The sequence below is a fragment of the Astatotilapia calliptera genome, chromosome 4, assembly GCF_900246225.1.
Source record: "Astatotilapia calliptera chromosome 4, fAstCal1.2, whole genome shotgun sequence".
Lineage (NCBI taxonomy): Eukaryota > Metazoa > Chordata > Actinopteri > Cichliformes > Cichlidae > Astatotilapia > Astatotilapia calliptera.
Genome location: NC_039305.1, coordinates 14,588,079 through 14,613,519, shown reverse-complemented (window position 1 = coordinate 14,613,519; position 25,441 = coordinate 14,588,079). Strand labels below are relative to the sequence as shown.

General features: G+C 44.5%; 1 protein-coding gene across 3 annotated transcripts; it reads right to left on the bottom strand.

Annotated features, from left to right (window-relative positions):
• Positions 1 to 7,091: 7,091 nt before the first annotated feature.
• On the bottom strand, positions 7,092 to 24,343 carry pdgfab (platelet-derived growth factor alpha polypeptide b). Of its 3 annotated transcripts, none has more exons than XR_003272223.1 (7): positions 23,615 to 24,343; positions 22,496 to 22,592; positions 18,757 to 18,900; positions 17,368 to 17,555; positions 9,433 to 9,559; positions 8,751 to 8,879; positions 7,092 to 8,030 (listed from the first exon to the last, which is right to left on the bottom strand). XR_003272223.1 is itself a non-coding variant. In XM_026164973.1 (6 exons), the coding sequence occupies exons 1-6, from the start codon at positions 23,672 to 23,674 to the stop codon at positions 8,017 to 8,019; spliced, it is 633 nt and encodes a 210-aa protein (XP_026020758.1). In that variant the 5' UTR covers positions 23,675 to 24,340; the 3' UTR covers positions 7,092 to 8,016. The 3 variants fall into 3 exon arrangements, 1 of the variants encoding a protein (XP_026020758.1); XR_003272222.1 differs by having other exon boundaries at positions 17,368 to 17,558; positions 23,615 to 24,342; XM_026164973.1 differs by lacking the exon at positions 8,751 to 8,879 and having other exon boundaries at positions 17,368 to 17,558; positions 23,615 to 24,340.
• Between the last annotated feature and the right edge of the window lie 1,098 nt (positions 24,344 to 25,441).

Below are 25,441 nucleotides of genomic sequence, written 5' to 3'. Positions count from 1 at the left end.
CTCTGTGTTTTGTATCCTGCCTCAGTGCTGCAGCTTGCATTTAATTGATGTTATAAGCGACACCTGCAAGGACAAGACAAAATATAAAATGCGTGTTCATCTTCACGTGAGCGCCAGGTGCGTCTGCCACCTGCCAGCTCGGGTGAACAGTGGGAGGTCTGTTGTGATGCGCTCATCACACCCTCATCAGAGAGGTACGAGGCTGGCTCCTCCTTCAGCCCCACAATCTGTATGTAAACTGCAGGAGCACACATACCAAAGTCCAGAGTCCAACATTAATGTTGAACAGAGCTTTTTTTTTCTTTGCATCAGCACAACAAATTCATTGTGTGTGTGTGTGTGTGTGTGTGTGTGTGTGTGTGTGTGTGTGTGTGTGTGTGTGTGTGTGTGTGTGTGTGTGTGTGTGTGTGTGTGTGTGTGTGTGTGTGTGTGTGCCTCCGCAGTCTATTGACAATAGTTTTCCTTTAGAGATAAGAGAGCCCTGTGTGTGTGCATGTGTGGACTATAACAAGTGTGAACTCAGAGCACTGACCACACTCCTAAAATATTAGATTTATGTGCCAAAAAAGTTGAGCACCTTTCATTAAGAGGCTGTGAGCTATCAAATGTCATTTAGTCAACATCCTAATGAAGTTTGCTCTCGGCATACAAGCCCTCGGTTTAAAATATGAAGGGAAAAGAACACCCTGAACTTCATCATGTCAATAAAGACAAAAATCTCTGAGAGGAAAAACTGAAAGAAGCCAGGTTCATCTGAGTCCACTACTCCCCTGATGGTGGTTAGATCAAAGAAAATGCTGATAATGGTTACACCGCAGTTAATAACACTGCCGGCCCAAGAATGTTGGCTGGGCCGGCTACTCCCGACCTCACACATATAATTGTGCACACACAAACGTGCGCACAAACACACACGCGCGCACTAAGTCCTCATTCCTCAATAGCAGTGACACATTCCGAGCTTTCTTCCTCTCTTCCCACAAAACCAAACACTGCTCTCTCCTTCTTTCTAATTGTAGACTTTTGATTTATTTGATGTGCAAAGGGAAACTGGCTTTCCTAGCTGCGCTCCCATCGGAAAACGTGCATGCTCACACACTCGACCTCTCTCACAAACACATATACAGTAGAATCAGTGACTCCAGGCATCTTCCTTTGTAATTACAACACATGCAAACTTCCGCTCCCATTCGGGCGTGACTTATCTCCCTCTGGAGACCTCTATACTCTCAGGAGGACCTCTGCGATGGCCTCATTTACTCCCTGCTTCTCTTGCTTCTTCCCTTCCTCAGTTTAACAAGACCTGATGCAGACCCTGCCATGATCACTTCTGTAAGATAGTGTTAAGAAAACAAGTTGCATGTTAACCGATAAGACTGTGAAGATATCCAGGCTTTTCATTCAACCTCAGCTTAAGCAGTTAAAAGAGGTATAGGTCTATCTGAGTCAGAGGAAGAGAAAGTAAATCAGTGTCCCTAACTTCATACCTTTCATGCTTGTGTCTTTTGGTTCTTTTGTCAGAATTGTGATTACTTCAAAACAAGTTACTTCAAAACTTTTGAGATGGGTCCTGTTTCAGCATTTTCCAACTGAGTGACCATGCAAGCTATGGTCCACCTCCAGTTTATCAGCACCATCAGTCAGCCACCCTCTCTCCCTTTGGGGGAGTTACAACGATCCGGTTTCAGAGTTCTTCAGAAGCTGCTTACACCTCCAAAGACTTTTCCTTTGCTGTAGCCCAGACGGTGAGAGTCTGACAAAGCATTTTAGCAAAGGGGAAGTATAAAGGTAAGAAGATGGGTGCAGGAAAGAAGGATCCTCTGCAACCATCTTCTTTCTGAGTTTTCTCTCTTGGCTGGGATCAGTACACACTCAGCTTTAACATCATTCTGAGTTCACTGCTGTCAGTGTTGTGTTAGCATGTCTAACAGTTGTTTCTGCTGTTCGCACTTTACCATCAGGTTCATATCCTTTCATAACAAAACGGCCTTGAATAATCAGATCCCATCTTATCTCAAGGACCTCAGAATACCATATCACCCCAATAGAGCACTTTGCTCCCAGACTGCTGGTTCCTAGGGTATTTAAAATCATACAGCCTTCAGCTTTCAGGATCCTTTTCGGTGGAACCAGCTTCCAGGATTCGGGAGACAGACAGACACCCTCTCTTCTTTTTTGATAAAGTTTATAGTTAGAGCTGGACAAAGTGACCCTGAACCTTCCCTGAGTTAGACTGCAATAGGTCTAGGCTTCCAATAATGCACTGAGTCATAGGCAAGTTAGACCCTTTTGGGGATGCTTAAGCATCCCATAAATTTCATCACAGTACCCCTAAAAATAACAGTATTAAATAACAGTATTAATAGTAGTTGAAATAATAATGTCTTCAGCAGTATGGCATGTCATTAATCGCCTAAATGAGACTTGTGTTGCTGTGGCAGAGAGAAGATAAAGGGGCAATTTCATGACACAAATCAGATTTAAAACAAACTTCAAATGAAACATAGCAAACATGCAAACTGTTCTGATAATGCAGAGACGTCGCTGTGGCTTGCAAAGTGTCTGCTTATTTTTATTTGTTCTCTAAAAAGCATCAAAAACATTAGCTAATGTGGCTTAAATCACTAGAGATTATCAGCTACTTTTAGCTTTCTGAGCCATTAGTCTGCTGGTATAGTTGCCGGCAAAAGAGGTGCTTTTTATTTCAGTTTGTTAACGATTTCTATTTCTATTCTGGTCGAATTGGGCTTCAGTGTTTATTAACAGTACAGCTCCAGGTGACAGGAAGTCAGAAGGGTGTTACCTGTCAAGAGTCCAGCAGCAGTCTGTATTAATTATTAATTTATTGCTATTAATTGATATGTATCAGTTTATGCCTTATATTGGCTTGTAAAGTCTGTTTTACTATTACATCTCACTTTTGGGTGACTTGGTGTTAAACTTATATCAAAAATGCACTGAATGCATTGAAAGTGTTGAATCTCCATACTAAAGGGAGGATTTGCATAAATGGAATCTGTGATTATTATTCTTAGACGCTGCAATAGGTCAATCAACTACTTAAGTTGCTTTGAAGGTAACATTCTACAGAAATGTAAACAAAAGCTGACTAAATTTGAAAGTAACAGAGCTGTAGCTATGCTACTTTCAAATGGGATGGCTGTAGCTCAGGAGGTAGAACAGGCCATCTGATCGGAAGGTTAGTGGTTCAATTCCTGGCTCCTCCAGTCTGCATGCCAAGTGTCCTTGGGCAAGATACTAACCCCAAGTTGCTCTCCGATGGATCTATTGGTGTATAAATGTGTATGCACTAAAAGCTTAGAAGAAAGGGCTGAACGTGGAATGTTGTCACTTTGAGAGTAGAAAAGCGCTATATAAGAATCAGTCCATTTACCATATTCCATCAATATTAATTGTAAGGGAAATAATATTCATCTCTGGCTCTCTTCCACAGTATGTCTTTTGTCCTCCCATCACCCCCAACTAGACCCAGCAGATGACTGCCCCTACCTGAGCCTGGTTCTGCCAGAGGTTTATTCCTGTTATAAGGGAGTTTTTCCTTCCTACTGTCACCAAGTGCTTGCTCAAAAAGGGTCTTTTGATTGTTGTGGTTTTCTCTCTATTATTGTGGGCTCTTTACCTTACAATATAAAGGACCTTCAGGGATCTGTTCAGGTCACTGTAATGAGTTGAATAAAAATAAAAGTGATGTTCATATATCAAAGATTTTTATGAGAAATGTGATGATGAATATTTTAAAAAACTCCTAAAACAATTTATAAAAACAGATAATATCAGAAGGAAAGAGAAAAAAAGAAGGCCCATGATGTTTACGCACTGCATTGCCTCTCCCGTGTTGCTAATAAATCATTACCTGTCTGAGGTAAGCAGTGTGTGCATGAGAGAAAGGTTTCTGAGGGACTGTCACCCAGGGGTGAAACCAGAGCACAGAACGCTTGAAGCGCAAGGTGACCACTGCCACCTCAACCGCCCTTCTCCTGAATCACCCCTTGCTGCCCTAATCCAGTGTTTACATTCAACGCTGGGCAGTAATGATAGCCATGAGACCATGGACCACACCACGTCCTTATACACCCTCCTTTCTTCAACCACCCCCACCACCTTCCACCGCTAACCCAAAGCTGTTTTCACAGGAGCCAAATACCTTAAATACATAATTAGCAGGGTCATTTGTGCAAAGAGGGCCCCAGTGAGGGCATGAGCGTGTCCATGTAAGTTTGCGGGGGGACAGAGGGAGGGTAAGGAGTGTAGGAGGGGGAGGATATGAAGACGTGAGAGAGTGGCGCACAACAAAGGCGGGCATTCATGGCCATGGCCCTGGACAAACTTTGGCTGTCGCCATCTTCAAAGCCCACCTCTGCCTTTCCTCAAAACCCAGAGGCCACAGGTTGGGGCTCAGAGAAGAAACATAACAGGGCTACGATGAGGGGAAAAGGAAAGGGGAGGATGGAGGAGGGAAGAGAGTAATGAAGCAAAAGTTAAACAATCTGTAATCTGTTAAGGAATAAAGCAAAAGCTAATTCCTGGAGGAGGAGGTTGTGTCTATTAGATTTAGTTGAGGATGCGTTGAATCCAGGGTAGCAAAAACGTTACCAAAAATGGTTCCTGTGAAAGGTGGAATTTATTTACAGTAAAAACAAAAAAGGGAAAGCCGCGAAAGCTTCAAAATTTATCAATAGCAGCATCCTCATATGAGCCCTGAATCCTAAACTCTGACCCTGTGTAGTCGAACGACACTTAGCTCTCTATGAGGGCTGAAATTCCAGTGCAGCATGTTTCACACTGAGACACCTCCTTTGCATTGTTTTAGTACATACACAATCACACACACATTTTGCCAGGCTCGCTCTCTCAAACACTTTCACACACTCACAGACATAAAGCTCATTCATCAGCCCTCTGCTCACCTTACCTACCCCCATGTGTCCCTCTGGTATTACTTATAAAGCATGTCCCCTTAAGTGTCGCCCCGTCTGCCCGTTCAGGCTGTGGTGCCGATTACCCCCATCCTGAGCCCACCTAAACCCCTCTTTTCATCCTTTTTTTTCCACCCCATCCCATTGCACTCTTACTCATCAGGGTTTTCCCACTCCTCCTCCTTTTCTCAGCATGACATATTGTTTTCTTTGCCTTGCAAGGCGACTACACTGCACACGCTATTCTAAATCCTTACTTTGGCCCTCCCCTCATTTTTGTGAATAAAGCTGTGCATGTCAGGTTAAAAACAATAAAATCAATCAAACCTCTGCTCCTCCTTTTATCTTTGCTTTATTGACTTTATCCCCTATTCTACGGGGTAGCCAAGCTGCTGTCTCTCTGATCCTGTGTCTCTTTCATGTTGTGCCTTTCTTTATCTCATTCCCCTCCTGCGGTAATAAGCAGGGTATATGGCTGGGAAGTGCAAAGTAGAAGGGCTTTCATGTCCCTTAGCCCGGGGATTATGGTGAGCTGCTCAGGGGAAAAGTAATAAAGCCCCCCAGAACCTACCGTCTGCTACCGGTGGATCCTGGAATAAAGCCCGGCTCCTGCTCGGCCTGCAAGCCGGTAAAAGCTCACATTTCCTGTAACAACACCACCTTCACATCAAGCTTATGTTATGCCAACTACGGCAGTACCAACATAAGAACACTTCACTCTTCTGATCTTGCATAATCTGTACATATTTTTACTGCCTTCACATAGCAAGCGCATGCTTCACTTTCCTTCCCCTTCATGTCCATTTGTTTGTCTTTACGCCGTCTACATTTATCCTAAAAACTCATCCTTGAGACACAAGGTGCAATTAACAGGACATCCAGTGAAGAATTTCATGAGCAGAAATATATTTATTGTTAATAACATAAATATATAAATTATGATTATTGCTATGTTTATCCAATGAAAGCTCAAAAGGAAAGTAATAAAAGGCTTTGCAATAGCATAACAGCATTGTGGTGGACTGCAATCAAATTGCTCTATGCATGGTCCCTGATTCACTGAGAACACTATCTTATATTGATGCAACTGTGATTGAGAATACCGGTGAAACATCAGCCTTACAAAATATGGCACCAGTCAGCAGGTGCGCTGTGTGTGTGTGTGTGTGTGATATGTAGCCCACAGTTCAGCAGTAGCTGTTTCTGCCATGTTTCAGTCAAGCTCTTCTCACTTGAATTGCTTTTCATTGCACTGTGACTCACTCTCATGCCTTTGTCCGCTAGAAGAATCTCAGTCATATTTCCGTATTTCGACACAGGCTGAAAAAGGAACGTTTTCGCGTAAGCCCCAGGCCTTGCCGCACATTCATCACTATCATAGGAACTGGTAAGGAAGTAATTGTTTGTTCCTTTGGGGCACGAGTTCAGGCTAGCACCGCGCTGTTTTCAAGCCACCTCAGATCATTTGTCCTGACGGAGGAGAGCTGCATAAAGTGTGAGTCCCTTCACAGGAGTGGAGTAATCTGAGATCTGTTCTCTTGTCAACAGAGGAGTAAAGCCTGACCAAACAAGGAGCCCATTCATCCACTTGTCGATTTGCTTTGCACTTTCATTCAGTCTTTAAGATGGACTTTGCTCTTCAAAGGCACAACATGTGTGCTTATGTAGCAGACCGGGCGCGTATCTTCCTTATCAGCGCTGGACTGAAATTGGTGAGAGAGAGAAAAAAAACAAAAAAAAAAAAACACAAAAGAATAGCCTCTCGTAGCAGAGAAATTGTGCATAAGTACACACACATATACAGCCTATGAATATGCTCTAGTTTAGACATGCTAGTGCACTTTTTGTGCACTCATGTGATTGGCAGACACTGATTTGCTGAATGCATGTTTGTGGTAAATATTGCCTAAAGGATAGGGCAGGGCGTGTCACTGCCTTAGCATATGCCACAGTGCGTACGCACACACACACACCTGGGCTGTTTTATCCCCATCTTTTATCCTGTTCACAGCTGTGACACACGCACACACACGCACGCACGCACGCACGCGCCTACTTTCACCCCTGACCTAATTTTTTTGCACCCCCCCCGCCCCGCCCCGATGGATTAAATATAGACATTCAAGAACAACAAAAAGAAAACATAATTCCCGCTTGGATATAAGTATGCATAATATATTTCATAACAAAAATAAAGCATCTTCCTGTACTGACTCTCAAAAACTCCTCCTCACACATGTATCCAAACCATATACAAGACTGGACATCAGATATACTGTAATATAATAAGAAACATGGCTGACAAGAAAACAAAATTACACTGAGATTGTGATACTGATGGTTGCAAAGAACCAGACCTACTGCAAAAACATGATGAAACATCTTTCGTTTGTTTTTTTCTTTCATAATGGAAAGCAAACATCCACACATAAATAGCTTGCAAGAAGAACGACTACTTTCTTTTCAAATTGAACTGTACATAGCAGGTGGGCAAAGTCACAACCAGAGGTCTCGGAGCAAACATCTGTCAACTCAAAGTGTTTGATGCTCCAGAAAGAGTCTCTTTCATTCCATCATTTTTTCCCTATATCCCTCTGTCTTTTTTCCTGTGAATGCAAGACTCATTTAAGCAGGTCAGAGTACTTGTGTTAAATCGGAGCACTTGATTTTCATCGAGATGTGGTCCAACTGTTCAACAGCTGTTCAACTGTCGCCCAGTCAAAATGTCCATCACCGATCGATCCCTTTCATCGTCTCCCTTTGGCCTTTTTCCTGGCCTGCCCAAGATCCGCAGCATCCTCTCTTTTCTTCTTAATCAGCCATTTAGGTAAGTGGCTTACCGCAGAGAAAGTCACCGGCTGTTTTCTTTTTCAAAAGCACCTTTGGTATCTCAGTTGTTTTTATCTGCTGTCTCTTTTTCAGTCTGACATCTTTACAGAAAAGTTTGGGGTTTATTTTGTTTTGTTTTTTTGAGACGAAGGTTGCACGGCAGCGGGGAAGAGGACAGAGCAGGTGTCATTTTTGGAGGCCTCCTCTATTTAGGCACCTCCCACGCTGAAGTCCCTTGTTCTGATTGGTCTCACCTCACATCCACTGTGGGAGAGAGAGAGAGAGGAAGGGTGAGATTAGAATCACAGGTTTACAAAAACAATACATGTTTGTTTTTAAGTTTGATTTTTTAAAATCAGGAAAAAGATATCCAACTAGATTACTGGATTTAGAGCCCAATTTAACCAGTTTGTTCATGCATTTCAAACACAGCTCAAACAAGATCTGCAGTGTTCTGAATTACCTTTCTCCATATTTCAAAGACAGCGCTCAGACCAGACATCATGTCCAGTCAAAATACGGCGTGTGTGTTATTTTGGTTATGTTTGGTGTTTTTGCTTGTGTGCGTGTGGCTGAAGTAAAGGACAGAATGAGGAAAATCACAAATACTGGTCTCTTATTTTTTTTTTTTTTTTTTTTTTTTTTTTTAGAGGGTGATGATATGATAGGGTGAAAGACAATAAAAGAAAACTCAGGAGTGATTTCTAGAAAGTGAAGCAAAACAAACAGTTGCTTTACTGTACAATGAAATGACATCATGCAAGCACAAAACACAGCAGATAAAAGCAGTGTGCATGCTCAGCAGGCCACAAGCTCAACATGCAGCATTGAGGACAGCACGGAGGATGACACTCCTTAGTTCCTCCTCTTTTCACACTGATTGGCTGTGATGTTATTGGGTGATTGGCAGGGCCCTTTCTTTGCACCTGATTGGGCCAGTGCACTGCCGAAAGGTGATTAAAGGCTGCAGTTCTTAAGTCCTACCTGTTTGCTTCAGAGCTCTCCAGTGGACTTTGGGTAATGAGTGCAACTTTTTGTTTTAAGTCACCAATAATCCCTTGGTGCGTCTTAGCTTTTTAGGTTTCCTTTTTTTACCTTTGGCCCTATGGTGGCCTGAAAACACAAAAGTCAGGGAGGGTGGATAGGAAGGAGGGTTACAAGCGAGAAGCAGGGGTTTATAATACAGAGAGCCACAACAGCCCGGGGACAGAAGCAGAGAGTGCAAAGATTTAACACTATAAATTCTTGAGATGCCTTATCAGCACACATTACAGCGCTTATCTGCTCCCAAGGAGAAAAGAGGCCTCAGATCAAGGCACCGGCGGTTTACCTGCTGTCATGCCAAGCAGCCCTTTGGACACCCTCCCTTAACACACAAGTACACATACACGCACACATCCTCATCTTACAAGGCACGAGCACACAAGCTTTACAGTTTTGCAATAGTGAGCCGCTTCATGGGTTCGTTTGGGGCAATCACAGAGAAAAGAAAAAAAAAAAAAAAGGGTCATCCAGTGCAAAGCCATGGAGACAAACAGAGAGAAGACCATCAGACCGATATGAGGAAGACGGGAAAGTAGAATGCACGATCAGGAAGAGGGGTCGGTTTCTGCAATCAAACTCAGCTTCTAAGTGCTTTTTTGCAAAGAAGCAAAGCTTCATTTACCTGCTTCTGGATCCGAGGGCTCTACCGCGTGATGATGTGATGTGCATACACACTCCAGGTGGTCTTCTAACCGCACAAAGACTTCTTTCAACTTGGGTCTCCTCCTCACATACTCCACCTTGGCTACCTGAAGAGAGGAAGAGGGAAAAGGTTAGCTACAGACCCTGCTTCAGCAACATCATTACTCTTCTGTGTGCCTCGGAGAATGCACACACTCATTGCCCATCTGCTAATATCAAGAGGCGTAGCTCTGTGACTGATGACACATCCATAAATCGATTCACAGAAAGAAAAAAAAAAAAAAAAAAAAAAAAAACATTGTCTTGCTGTGTTTGAAGTGTGACAGCAGCATTCCCCTGAGGATGATTCATTGACTTCCACTAGTCGTGTGCTCATATAGACTCTTGATCAGGTGTTTAAAAGAGTGGAGTGTATGACCTTGTCCAAGCAAGCTCAAACAAGGAGGAAAGGGATGGAGGGTGGTGGTGGGAGGGGGCGTGAGCATTGTAGGCCCTCAAGCGCAGGAAAGAGTTTACTCTGGTAGAAGAGAAGAAGCTAGGAGCATCCACATCCAGACAGACACACGCCTAAAGTCATTCACCTTGTCATAACACGTTTGGAGGCATTTCTTTGTGGGTTAGGGAAAGTGTTGCTTAGCATGCATTAAAGAAATACTAGGTGTAATCTAAGCAGAAAAAGCAAACCTTCCCATCAAGCAAACACAAGAAGCAATGCAGGAATTCCAAAGCAGGTAACACCCACTTACTTTAAGCCTTAGACCTCTATTTCTCACCCGACTGCCAGCAACAAAAACAATTGCCTGTCGGCAGTTCATGAAGACGCTGTATTGATTAAAGCTTAAATGAAAGCTGAACGGAAAGGGTTGTGTTTAGATTACGATGATCTTATTGTGTAACTCAGGGGAGGTGGCTGCATGCTTTTTCATTCTCTGATCTGAGTGCCAAGGGCACAGAAACCTCCCCATCCACCGCCGAGGGGCCCGGGGGCCACATGGAAACAATATCCTCAGCTTCAACCATCTTAGTTGCTGCACGAGAAGGGATATTGGGCAAAATCTCCCAGCGCTCTCAAGCGATATGAACAACACAGTTTTTCAGTCAGCACAGGGATCATTTGCACGCAGACAAGGCGCAAAACCTTTTCTTACCCACGGTGGCGTACTGCCAAGGCTGCCTGTCGGTGTCAAGTTAGTCATGCAAACTAATAAACATACAAGTCCCTGTATGATAAAAGAAAGTATAATGCTGACATTCACACAGAGAGGCCAGCTTCATGTTGGTGCTACAACTGTGGCTCGGAGTCGATGGTCATCAGGTGAGACTAAAACCGAGGCAGAAAGAAGTGAAAGACGAGGAGCTTCACCGGTCACTCCTGTGCAACAGTTTCTTACGAGTAAAGAAAGGGAGTGAAAGGAGGGCGAGCGAGCACAAGAGGTATGCAGTGAGCAAACAACGGACAATGGCGTCTGGGCTAGTGGCGGTGGTGTATTTTCTATCGTCAGGCCCCGAGAAAGAGAGCAGGTGAAAGGCCGAGAGAAGAGAAGAAGATGGAGTTTTAAAAAAAGAAAAAAAAAAGTGAACCATCACTCCCGTGTGTGTGTGTGTGTGTGTGTGTGTGTGTGTGTGTGTGTGTGTGTGTGTGTGTGTGGAAGCAGAGGGGGTCATTTAAGGCAGTGAGACGGACGGCTCGCTGTGATCATGACTCGCATGAGATGACATTCATGCGTTACCTATTAACGCTTAGATCCTGGGTTGCCCACTGAGAAACAAAGTTTACTACACTAACACCGAGGGGACAGACAGCTAGAGAAGTTATCAAGGCTTATTGTTATCTACCAAAAGTGAAGCAGCATCGCCGTTTCCCAGAAAACTTGCTAATATTTAATCAGATTATCTAACTGAAAAACAGGGAGCTAAGGGGAATGTCGGAATACTTCAGAAGAAGTCTGTAGGAAGCAAAAATAAAGAAACCGCCACATCTGACATTTACTGCTGATCCTAGTAACACACACACACACACACACACGCCTAAACAAACAGCTATTGACTGAAGGATAAAGCAATGGGCCCCCATGATGAGAGGCCCAGCAGTAAGCTTGTCTCCTTGCCCCTCGCACAGCAGGGTTAAAAGCACTCCCTGCAGGAGTTGGTACACACACACACACACACACACACACACACACACACACACACACACACCCAAAAAAAATTATTTTATTTTTTAAATCTAAACAAGTTTCTGTGCAACAGTTTTCCTCAAAGTGCATGTGCTCTGACCAGTAAGTTGACGCTTTCTCTTTCAATTTCTGCCTCGCTTCCTGTTTCCTATGTTATGGGGAACCGTTAATGCTGTCGTGGAAGGAACCATTGTTCCCTTTTTTTTTTTCTTAACTATTTTTTCCACTTGGCTTTCATATTTACTTCTGTCATATTTTTTAAGCACTTCTTAACCTTCATACAAAGATCACCGGCTTCCTATCTGGCACAGAATCAATCACTTTCCAAATAAAACATACATCAGAAAGAGACCCCCATGCTATGACAAGGGGCCCCACACTCTCTTTGTATAAATCAAGCTCCTCTAAACTCCCTGGAAAGCCAGGGCCCTGAGAAAAAGTCCCCTGAGTCGCTGTGGAATGATATCCGATGCAGAGGGTTGGGGTGAGGCCGGGGGCTCTGGGAAGTGCACCCCCGTGGTTTGTCCCCAGTGTCTCCGCAGTCTCCGCAGCCTTACTTGTGAATGCAGTCGTCCCAGTCGAGTTAATTGGGAATTCCCTGAGTGCACGGCACTGATGAGAGCATGATGGAGAGGAAAGTTTTACTCCGGCCTTCCAAGGAAAACACAGCGAGGATGTAGATGTGCACCGCAGGCCATCATGAACTGGAACAGCGACAGAACTGAGCAAAAATAAATAAAAATGTATGTGTGCTCTTGGAGAATGGAGGGTGGAAAGAGGCAGGATTGGGTGGCAAGTCATCTGTTAAGACGGAAATTAGGCAAGAGCGGCCTGACAAAAAGGAACCTTTGCTGGGGGTGCCACAACTGTGAGGCTTCTTGTACTTACAACTTTGTGTCTGTCTGTGTCCTGAGATCAAAAAGAAAGGGGAAAAAAAGCCAGAAGACAAGTATGAAAACTGAACTTTAGACAAAGACTGCCAAGATAATCTGCTGCTGCTCACACAGACACAAACTTTGGATAATGGGTGAAAGAGCTTATCACAGGCTGTGTGTGAAAAAGAGAGGAAGCAAGGAGGACATTTATCACATCTCTCGCAGGTCTGCAACACTTCAGGGTACACCACTGTCGTGTAGCCACACACATACGTCTCCAGATGTGCACATCTATCTTCCCCAGACCGCATCACGTACCTCTCCTGCACAACTATCATGCAATATCAAATATCAAAGAATCTGAAGATGTGTATAATCTTTGTTTTTGGGGGGTTGTTTTTTTTTTTTTTAAGTGAACAACAGAACAGAGTTAGAGACATTACTGAGAGGAGAAAACGAGGTTTTAATGAGAGAGAGCAAATGAGATAAAGTAAATGGCAGAGGGGTCAAATTAGAGAGCGGGGATGGCTCGGATTCAGGAAAGAGACAGAAAGAGCAAGGAGGGAGTGAACAACTATTTGACTGAACAGACAATCAGACTCCAAGACTGAAAAGGGAAGGTGGAGGGGCAGTTCTGTATTGAGAGGAGATGTGGAGGGGGAGGATGAAGTCTTTAGGGAAGAGCAAAGCAGGGGAGGATTGAAGAAAAATACAGAAATGAAGTAAAATGTGATTAAAATATGGTTTTTCCTGTTCGGACTGATGCATTCCAGCCGGTGCAGCAGAGGCCAAACTTTCCATCTTGGAGCTTCGTGAGGACACTCCCATTGGTCTGTCACGACCTGCCCCGCAACCCCCGCCATATACACCACAAACACGCGTGTGCGCACACAAACTCTCTCACCCTTCCTTTGTCTAGCGGAGCTAAGTGAATCAAAGGGAAAATAATTCACAGCTGCAGAAGACTTCAAAACCAGGAGGCCCCTCGTTCTCCATCTGCACCCCTACCCTTCAAATGATCATAAATCATTCTCACTGTATCACCGTCACGACGCCTTTTATTTATGAAACACCCCGTAAGTCAGGGTCCCACACAACCGCGGGGCTAGAGCTACTGCTTTACCCCCCAAAACCAAACACCCGGATGTGACCTACTGTTGCTGAGGTAACTGTCAGTACGTATGTTGTGTGTTTGTGCATAAAGGTCGGGGTCGGGGCCGGCGCAGCGAGATGTGTGGACCCCCACACTCAGCACTGTGGCTTTATCCGCCTGGCCTCTGTCAGCCTCCACTTTGATCCAGTAGCCATCAACACTTCATTACTCTGCAGCCCGTCTTCCTCTTTGCACAAACGGTCTTGTCCCTACTCTGCAGTTGGTGAGCTTACATCGCTTAGCATGGAGTGCTCATGCTATACACACACACACACACACACACACACACACACACACACACACACCCTTGGGTTTACACAGATGTGCTGATGACCCTCAACAACCTCTGCAAAATACCTGTACATCAAAGGTGACTGAAAGCCTCGAGCTACTGAACCAAACCAAGACTGAGATGAACTGAACTGAATGAACAGTTTATTAGACTAAGGCCCTATTTTCTATAGTGGGATTTAAAAATGTGCCAGGACATGTATATACAGCCCCAATTTTTCAGTTTCACAACTCACAATTTCCTCCTGTGCATGCATTAAAAATCTACAACTTCTGATTTGCTTGCTTTAAGAAAAGGTTTTCCTTTGTTTTTTCAAAAAGGCATAGTTGTCCATGTTTATGGGGAATGCAGTATACTGCAAAAGCCTTAAGAGCTGATGAGTGACAGGTTGAATGACAGCTCTGTTCTTTGCCTCCGCCACAGCCTGTTTGCAGTCGTATTTCTGCATGTATGTACACACAAACACAGACGCGCAAAAGAATTTAAAAGCGCACGTCTTTCCACGCAGTTTGTATCCCTTTTCCTGTCGAATCCCGCCTGCTTCAAAATCACCTGTTTTATGAGTGAGTGCGTCTGCAGACACTCGGAGCCAAAAGCGCTGAGAAAACCATCAGAAATACCGGACACAGCTGCAGCCGTCAGCCAGCAGAGACAGACAAACACAAAGAGGATGAACTGAGGGAATACAGGAGAGAGGAGATGAAGACAAAAATAGAAACTTGGAAGTGTTTTGTGCCAGCGATAAATAAATTTGGGCATGTTTATATTTTGAGCTATCCATGCCATGTCAAGATTATAACAAGTTTAAGAACTCTGTGGCACAAAATCAGCAGCATGCTGGCCAAGAGGTTTCTTGGCAGCCTTCTGCTGATAAAACACCACAAAGAAAAGACAAATGAGAACTCTGAATAGAAAAGAAATGCGAGAGCCAAGATGCCGGGATAAAGAGAGTGATTATGGTGTCACTGAAAGTGCAAGAGGAGGCGGGGTGCAGGAATAGGTAAAGGAATGCTGGGATGTAAATACATGAAAACATAATAACATTAGCTCATTAGAAACTGTTTACCTCTCTTTGTTTCTCTTTCTGTTTCTCTTTCCACCTTCCTCACTTGATCTCTTTTACGGACACTGAACCATCTCTAAAAGCCTGCCACGTCGCTTATCTTTACACCTCTCACTTTTAGTGTGTTCTCTTCCATGCCAAGGCATGCAGACAACACAAAACAAGTGTGTAAACGAAATTGACACGTACAAGGTCCCAGAGGCTGACTTATCTCGATGAAGGAGTAAAGTGCAAAATGCAAAAGAGTGAGTGAATGGGCAAAACCAAGAGAAAAGAAAAGAAAAGATGAATTTAGAATATGGCCCTGTTTCCCCCCCTCAGGTTAGTTGGCTCTTTTCTTTTTCTTTTTTTTTATTACCCCATCACAGGGCAGGGCAGCCTTCTACAGAACGGGGCCTGCACAGACCCGCTTGCTTCTTTTGGGTCCACAGCATGAAAAAGGAATAAGGGAAAGAAAGAGAGAAGGGGGGAAAAAAATAAATAAAGGTGTATTTGGACAAATGCAAAGTGTCATGAGATGGAAAGAAACACCGCAAATGTGTTCTTTTCCCATCCTTGCTTTGAAGGAAAAAGAAAAAAAGAAAAAAAAAAAAAAAACAAGCCAGGCCAACGGTAGACGAACAACATTTTTAGTTTTCTAATAAATGAAGGCAGACACACAAATTGAACCCCTATTCAGACAGAGGACACACAGGAAAAAAAAAGAAGGAAAAAAAAAACAACTTGGCATGAGACAATGTTTCTCACGCACAATGCGATGAATGTCTCCTGACCGGAGCCCTGACGGATGACCTTTACAGGGATACGACGCTTCTCAGACGCCCTCCCGCACCAGAGGCTGGAACCACATGGAAAAACTGACCCCCTTGAAACCCGTTCCACCATGCCTGAAGGTCCCTCAAGTCAGTGGGCTCATTTTGCCCTTTGTGTCAAGATGGGGTGGGGCGGAGTGGGGGTGGGGGGGGGTTGACAAAGTTGCATGGATCACTGCATTCCAGGAATAGCTGAATCAAGCCTTATAGTGTCCTCCATGCTGTTGTCAGTCTCTCTCCATCCCTCATCGCTGTGATCACAGACAGTGCTCCCATTGAGGTCTGGCAGACGGAGAGACAGATGAGCTTGCATGCAGACAGACAGAGCTGTGCTGTACATCAGAGCTCCACTCTCCTTCCACGCTATGAGTCAGCAGGTCTTACCATAAACTCTGTGCCCTGGGTGCAATGGCTTCTGCCCTACAGTGACCGTCTTGCCAGAGCTGCCTCACCCTCCCTGCACCATAAGTACACGAGGAGATCCTCCTATTAATACTGAAATCTGCATGGCCTGTGCCAGGGTGCCAAAGGGGAAAGAGGGGGCAAGCCCAAGATTGATATTTGTTTTATTACCTATTCCTCTGCTGGTCTATCAACGCGGCATCTTTAAAGTCCTGCAAAAGGACCAGGAGACAAAGCAATGTACCAGCGAGGGCAGCTGGGCAAGATCAGAATTGGAGAAGAAACAATAGAGCGCGAAGATGAGTGTGCAGTCAGACTGTTCCAGGCTACCCTGTTTATTCCCTGGTTGTCTCTTACTTACAGAACAGACCACATAACTCCCATACCTCCAAACAGAGCTATGCTCAGGCTAACAGGCTGAAGTGTAAATACGTCAAAAATACATCTCCCGCTCCAGCCACTGAGTCTCTCCTCTGATCCTGAACAGGACATGTTTTCAAGCAACCATTGCCAAAGAGTCTCTGAGAACAGTGCAACCCCTTCTCTCATCCTCTTTGTCACCCTGTCTTCTCTGGGCTTACTGTTTCCCGAAAGGTCCAAACAGAGAAGACAGGAGAGGTGTACTTGTGCAATAGTGAGAGACAGATACTTTCTAGATACAAGACTCCATCTCTGTCTCTTAGCCTGTCTTACATCTGCCAGGAGCATCCCTCTTGGGTCATTCCTTCAACAGATGTCATGGTTCCAAGTGCCAACAGCCCCATCTCCTCCTCTTCCTTCCTTCCACCGTCCTGTCACAGCCAACCCAGGGCCTCTCACCAAACATGAGAAGAGAGGGTGGTGATCGATAAAAAAAAAATGAAGGATAGAGGGAAGGAATGGAAGCAGCAGGTTAGGTTAGGTGGCCAATTCTGGAACCGTGAGGAGGAGGGTTGCAAAGAAAATAGGGAGTAAAGTGTGGAACAAGTATCCAGAAAAACATATTAGCCCAATTTTGCCTCCCTGTTTTACTTACCTGCAGAGAGGAAAAGTGGTGAATGGATGTGGAAGCAAGTGTGTTTGCACTGAGCGGGTGACTGGGTTTAATATGATGCAGTCATGGATTTATGCAAACAACCTATGCTGTAGGCGTGCGTCTTACCTTAACGGTGCGGTGGTGTTTGCGGGAAGGGTGACAGCGCATGTTGCTGGTGTTGCAGCAGCCCGTGCAGCGCTTCACCTCCACACAAGGCGGCCATATCAGGAAGTTGGCAGACGTGGGATCCACCTGGCTCCTGGGGATCTCGTAGATCACCGTCCGTGTCTTGCAGACTGCTGGAACTGCCTCCTCTACTGTAACAGAGACGAGCGAGAGGGGGGAGAGAGGGAAAGTCGAGTTAATGACTTTGGTCTGCGCCGGCATTTGTTATCATCTTTTCCATCTCGATGTACTGTTGTAATCTGTCCTGTTCGCTCACAGCTGCTTCATGCATTCTTTCGCTGCTCGTTATTTGATGAGTCATTTGATGTGGGAGCTGTTTGTCTAGGCTAAGATCACACCCAACCCCATTTAAGGCTGTTAAGAAGACAAGCTATCCAAAAAAAACAAAACACAAAGCTGATCTCATATCAGCTAAGAAGCTTGGGACTCGATGAGACATTAAAATAGTAGTCTTTTGTTCAGAGAACCCGGTGGAGTTAATGCAGCGTGACAAGGCCAGAAACCTCACGTGCACCGGTGGGAAATCTAATAATGGCCTTTGACCCCGCTGGCTGTAATGAAGACTTTAAGTATTCATAGCAGATTTAATGCTCCGAGAGGCACTTAAACCTAAAGACTTGATAGAGTGTGTACAGTAAGATGCCATTATGTCGTAAAGATGATATGTGCATCATGTGGAGACAGCTGCCACAATGGTAAACAGTACATTACACTTATGATATATATGAAATACAACCAACCACATTATCCTGTGTGGCTTTAAATGCTGTGCCACTTAGGGTATAGAGTCTTAATGCACACGCATCACACGGTGTTCTACACGCCTCTATCAGATATCGTACCGCGTGGCGTTTTATGAAGAAATCTGACTGAGAGCCCAGACGAGCTGCAACTTGAGCCCTGAATGCCTGGAATTTCCACGCTCAAGGATATATTTCTCTCCTGACGCGTGTGCCTTAGATCTGTGAGCCTCCGGCCAATTACAAGGCTTCGTGTCAGACGGCCTCGTCAACCTCGCGCACCAGTCTCGTTTCTCATGATTCCTTGATTGCAGTAAATACCGAGTAGACGTCTTCATTAGGGTTCCCTTTTATCCACAAAAAGGCAACATAAAAGCCACTAACCATTAGCTTTGTTTGAAATTAGTGTAAAGTGATCAGTTTCATCTCCTGGGAACTCGTGTCGGGGGTGATATTTAAGACGCGGGTTATTTTTAGGGCGTCTTTACACTGTAATCTTATGTGCCAAAGTGTGATGCAGGCTATATGGTGTAAAAAGTAATCATGATGCAACCTCTGAGTTGAGCACGTTGTACTCTGTCGGCCTTACCAATGCTCCTCTTGCGTCGGCTGTGCAGCTGGGAGCTCTTCAGGTCACCGTAGTAACCATAATGATGAGAGGAGTTCTTGTGGTGGTTTGGTTGCTTGTGGTGCATGTGGTGCTTGGGCTCCTCAATAACATTGTTTCCCGTACCTCAACAAAAAAGAAGGCCGCCATGTTAATAATGTCACAAAGAGAATAAAAGCAAAACACAAACACACACAAAGCTTATTCAGCCAATAAACCAGCTATGAGTTGCAGCTTTAACAATGCTGAATGGCTGCGATGGGTGGCTTGGTAGACCTCAGGAAAAGCCGGCATGCGATCGGCCGTTGATGTTTTTATATACCCGATCCACAACAAATTGTGCGTTGGTTAGTCACACAACCATAATAAGATGGTAACTTCTGACTGGTTTCTCAGGGCCTATAGTTCCCTTCAACATGCTGGTGGGCAGGAGGGCAGAGTGACTGCTGGTGAGGTCACAAACTGAGGTAAACAGTCCAGAGGACACAGGGTGCAGGCAGGAGGCCCATTTTTACACACAGCTCTGCATAATTGTAAAGCTCTGTGTGTCAGCCTCACTCACTCATTTGGCAGGAACTTTCCACACACGCATGAAGTAGCTAGACACAGGTGAGTCAGCACGCTCCCTCAAAAACAACCAGCTTTCACAGACACACGCGGGGGGGGACTAAAGTGGTCATTTGACAGGTGGTACTCAGCCACCATTATTCCTGCCCTAATTAGCGGTTTGGTGTCTCTCATTTGCCTGAAAATGTTTGCTTTTTCAATCATTTAGTGGCTTGGAAAAGTACATGTTTTGTTATGCTAGCTCCTCAAAGTTCTCTAACCTCAGGTCAATGTAGCCAGTTTTTTTTTTCCACATTCATGGTCATCTGATAAAGCTTGCTTGTTTTGGTCCCCACCCAGGATATAAGGTGCACTGCAGAAAAGTACCAGAGCAGCAATAAAATGATAACACTTCCCTGCAGGATACTGCCCTTTCTAAGAGAGCAGAGTCTGAGAGTGTTTGCTAAGTGGGTGGGTCCTACCTGTCTGTAGGCACAGCACAAATGCTTCACCTGGCTAACACACTCCTATGCATGTACACTTAACAGAAACACATAGCGACAGTTACACAAACTCTTATTATTATTCAGCATGGCAGCCTAAAACCCAATGTACACCGGCACAACAAAGCTTACCCACAGGCAAACACATTCCACCCCCTGAGCCGCTTTGTGATCTGACCAGAGTCATCTAAAGGGATTTCCTCTATCTATATAAAGTCCCTCTTCAGGATTGGTTGTTTATTTGCTTCTTGATGCTGTCTTTTTCCACATTTGTCAACTTTCGGTCTCAGTGTAGTCTCTTTAGTGAGTAGTCAAAGGAACTTGTCGTGCGCTCAGTCAGACAGGGAGTGAGTGCACAACACCTACCTACCTCTGACTGGATGTCTAACTAACAATCTTTATACAAGGTCACTCAGGCTGTGCTCAGTTTACCCCTGTCCTCATTTCAGGAGTGAAGAAGAATGTGACACTGTTGGCCACCCAGATTTTCAAAATCTGATGTGGAAAAGGGAGATGTGACAGACTCTTAAGTCCCCCCGCTCCTTATTTTCAGCATCACTGGGTAATCCTTTATGCTTAATGGAAAAAAGACAGAAAATGTTGGTAAGAAGGGAAAAATAAGGACGGGCAGAATAAGAAAGGAGTCAGCACCAGGGGGGTGAGGGGTTTGCTCCACTGCTGATTCCAGGTGACTAAGAAGCAACAGCACCCCCAGAATGTTGTCAAACTGAGACAAGAGAAAAGAAACCATGAAGGAGACTATCTCATGCCTTGAAGGCAAATTACTCCCTCCTTTTACCCCTCCTCCTCTCCTCCTCTCCTTTGTCCCTCTGCTTATTTAAATAGCTAGCACTCTATTGACTCATCGCAATAAGTGACCCCCATAATTCTCTCTCTGTGCCGTTCTTCCTTGATTTGTTATTTGAGAGCATCTACATGGTTGAGTTGACAAAGCATTCGTTTAGGTCACAAGGGCAGCATGCCCCCTCTGTGGGTGCGAGAGCGGGTAGAGAGTACACAAACGTTGTTTTTGCAGATTTGCGGGTAGTCCTGGTGTACAGGGCGTAAACTGTCAGCTTTTCAGAAACAAAGCGGGTTGCACAACTACTGCAGTCTTTCTACAGAAAGTGAGAATACAACCTCCGGATTCCTGTTCTCTCCTCCACCTCTGCCCCATGCTAAGAGTCAGGTTCCCTTTTCTGTCAAAGTTCTTCAGTGAAAGAGATAAGAGCAGGCAGGCAGGGGGCCACCTCAGGAGGGAAGAGAGGAGCAGAGAGGAGAGGAGCACCTCAGGGGCCAGACGGCCATCTGCAGGCTCCAACAGGGTCATCTCATCTGTCAGTCAGAGCTAAAGACACCATCCTCCCGAAAGCAAATGCAGGCCAAGATGAGCAAAGCAGCACTAAATGAAACATTCATCCTGACAGGCAGATTTATTTTAACTCTTGATCATTACAATACAGTTCTTTGTTGAAATATTCCAGGTGCAATGTGTTGCATACCCTTTCAGATGCTTCTCTTTCTCCCTCCCTGTTTAATATGCTACAACATTTGCTATATATTGCAACAAAAGCTCTGAAAATATCCCTCTGGCTGGCGTCAAAAGTCTTTTAATGGGCTGACCAGGGCAGCCAAGTGGGCCTTTGGACAGATTTATGTCCTCGTATCAATGATCAGCCTACTACTGTTACCCTGAAAAACATTACTCCGCTTTCAGAAAGACATTTTAATTCAATTATAAACACCTCTCCTCATGCTAGAGGCACTCAGGGAATCTTTTCTGGGCTCGGCATAAAGAGGAGTGATCACTGTTGTGCAGTACAGGCTGGTTTGATTGTGAACTGATAACATACTAATGATGTGGGAGCGATTAGTCCTAATTAACATGTTCATCAATAAGGCAAATGCATGCTCACACAGAAGAATACTTGAGCGAACGTCCGGTCCCAGCGCTGCTCTGCTGAGTATATGGTTAAGGGTTGCTAATGAGCTATGACTGGTGAGGCAGCTTACATCATTTGGGACTGTTAAAGCAAATTTTGTAATTGCCTGTGTCCATCAACTAATCTCTATGGGTGAGAGTTTCACCCGGTAAGTTGATCTCAGAGGGTCCAAGATGACCTGGTCTCAGTGAACATTCAACCTTTGTCACACGTGCACAGTAAATGCACCTGTTGCAGTTTTATCGTGCTTGGCAGACCCCCACTGGTGCACAGATCCCTCAGCAATTTCCTGCACATGGTTATGTTTTTGAAGATTCATTTCTGGTGTGCACTGGTTTCCCGCCTGAATGGAGCTGGCAAAAATGTGCCAACACATTTCATAAACCTGTTTGTTTACGTAATTCATTAAATCTGGAATTGATTAAGTGTTGATACCAGCATACTGTCAGTGGTTTCTGGACTTAAGTTCTTTCTTAAACATCGCCATAGCCATTCGACTACAGGCTCCATAGTAATAGCCCATAGAAACTAAGCGCTGATACATTTAAAAAAAAAAAAAAAAACACTATCTTTAGTAAATCCATGTGTTGATTTACAAAGAAAAATATATATCAGATGCTAATAAAAGGCTATTCATGATGTAATATCACATCTGAATAACCTTCAGTGCGTCAGGATTCTTAACGTAATTCATATGTATGATTCAAAGCATCAGGAAGCAGAATTTACCTCTCCAGTCGATATCCAGTAGCCGCTGGAGGTCGCTGATGCTGTGGATTTCGCTGTGGGACAGTCGGTCTATCAGCTCTTGGGGAAACTCCACTTCCTTTGGGGTGGGCGCGGGTCGAGGGTGGAGGGTGGAGGAGGAGGAGGAGGAGGAGAACGGTCGGGGCAAAGAAATCAAACGACAAATGAAGGTTAGAAATATGTGATGGACAGCTTTACAACAGTGTGCCAACAAGCAAGCAGATTTGTCTCATTGCCACACATCACCTCATCCACGGAGGAAAAAAGCGGTCTCTTAAGAATTCTGCAGTTTAGGTAGTTCTCGTTCATTTGGAACCCAGATAACTGCAGAATAAACACTTTTATCATTAAACTTTAAAATGTGCGTTAAAAAAAGGATTAACTTTACCTATCAGCATTTAAAAAAAATAGCTGTCTTGCGATAAGAGTTGCTTGTACTATCATAAACAATATCCTCTCCGCACTCTGCACTTGTTGCGGACCTGCAGGCACCTCAAGCAGAGCAAACCGTGCGACCCGCACAGGAGCAGGGGCTAAAAATATCAGCCGGAGCGGTTCCCATGATCGCGCTCAGCCCAACCAAAACGTTTGCCCAGTTGACTCAAGCTACGAACAGATTTGGCACATAAGCCAAAAATAACTGAGATATGCATCCAAGTGCAGACGTGATGTTTGTTCAAAAGCGCACAGTCACTGATACGCTGTTGTCGAGAAAAAAATGAAAGCACATTCACACTAATGTTTAAAATCAGAGCCTACACCACCATGTTTTTTTGAATACATCATTTATATCGGTTAAAAGTGAGTTAAAATAAAAAAAAATTAAAATAAAAACTGTCTTACATAAACCCATCTGTGTGTATCCGAGCCTCAAATGGCTTAAATCAAATCTGAGAGCTCTTACTTTTGTGGTTTTCTTTATCTGGACATTAAAGCTGTGCTGCTGAATGTGTGGCTCTTGTGAGAGGGTGCAAAGGCTCTTTGGGAACTTTGCACCCTCACAAGAATAAAAACCCCCACACCACCAAGTATGACACGGGGGCCAAAGACACCGTCTATCTGACCCCACCGTGCCTCCACCAAGTTAACTAGTAACTTTACCTCAGCAGTGGCCAGCAGGTACGTCGTCCACAGCAGGATGTAGGAAAGTGTGGCTCTCATTTCCCTTTAATTTAGAATTTACTCGAATCTCAGAAAAAGTGCGAACGTGTAGGAGCCCCAGAGTCGCTCCTGGCCCCAGAGGATCCACAACCATCCCCTCTGGGAGAGAAACCCGGAGTGTCAGGCAGCTCAGCGTGCTCAGTCAAGACACCGCGCTGCACTTGCTTGAAGCTGTGAGAGGCTGGAAGTTGATTCTTGTTATTCACAGTGGATCGCGTCCTCCCGAACACACTCTGCTGCTGCGACTCGACATAGCTCCTCAAACGCAAGTGAGACAATCCCAAGAGACAAGCAGGACGCACATTGCCCTTCACTTTCTTAAAAGAAACTACAGGCTTCAAACTTGAACCCAGTTTAATATATATATATTTGGGAAAAAATGCAATAAACCCGGCTACTTTCAAGAAAATGTCACATAGGATTCAATAGCACGACTAATTTGCTGACTTTTTTTTTTTTTAGTATTTAATAGTCCTACATCAAATATTTATAATCCAAACGAGGAGAAAATCACACTGGGGAACGTTGTCCGTGCTGTGCTATCCAGAGCCTGTCTTGCAGCAGTCTGCGGAGTTCCTTGGCTGCGTGGGACTCTGGAGTGAATGGTGTCAGAGCGACTCTGAGGCTCTGGATATAGAGAGCAGCTCCGTGCCCGTTGCGCCTCCCCCCTTCCTTTGGTGATCGTGCATTTATTCAGTGAAGGGAAGCTGGTTGGCTGCTTAGATGACTTAAGACTCAAGAGCACATCCCCACCCCCTCAGTCCGTGTGTGTGTGTGTGTGTGTGTGTGTGTGTGTGTGTGTGTGTGTGTGTGTGTGTGTGTGTGTGTGTGTGTGTGCGCGCGCGCCCTTCAGTAGAGAGCCCATTCAGAGATTCAGGATGTAATCGATATTGATTATCAGTGATTAGAAAAGGGGGATGCAGGATGGAGATACTGAAGAGATACTGTTCTCATTAAATCATCTGACGGAATAAGCATGAAAACAAATGATCAGGGGAAGTTATAAATTGAATTTATCATATATCCCTCAGGATGTTTGTGATTTTCTGGGCGTAATTTAATTTAGACAAAACTGGGGGGTGGGGGGGGGGGGGGGCAAGAATGATTATGATCATTACGGCAGTGATGGTGGTGACTCAGCCCGCCTCACTCTGAAGTTGAGTTTAAGGCAGGAAAAACAAATATTCAATGTTCAGCAATTTTATCAAAAGACAGCAAATTCCTAATGGTGATAGCAGATGATAATCTGATTATATAACGCTGGGCGTGTGTGTGTTATAATCACAACCTTTCCAGCTCCACTACACAACATGCATCATATCCTTTCACCTGTCAATCTGTTGGACACGCCCAGGAGTCTGCCGTATGTAACTCCACCCTTTTGGCCTGGTTGGCCCTTTTCCTCCTTACCTCCAGACTAGGAACAAAGACGTTAAGAAGACAGCTTAACCTCATAACTGATTACCATGCAGCATAAAGGGATGTTTCCTCACTTGGATCACTGTAATGTTAAATTTAAAGAAAACAAAATACTAAGATGGTGGTTGCATTAGTAATGTGAGTTGATGCTTACTTAATTTATTTTGGTTTGGACTTTAATTGTATTTATTTGTTTGCATTTGAATATATGGGTAAAAAATCATCCATCCACTCCAGCTGCTAAATATAGCACATCATCGCTGACACCATAAACCTTTTGGAAGAGCCTTCTGGATTTTGTGTTTAGATGTGCACACCACATCCGCTGTTCTGTGAGCCAGCGCAACC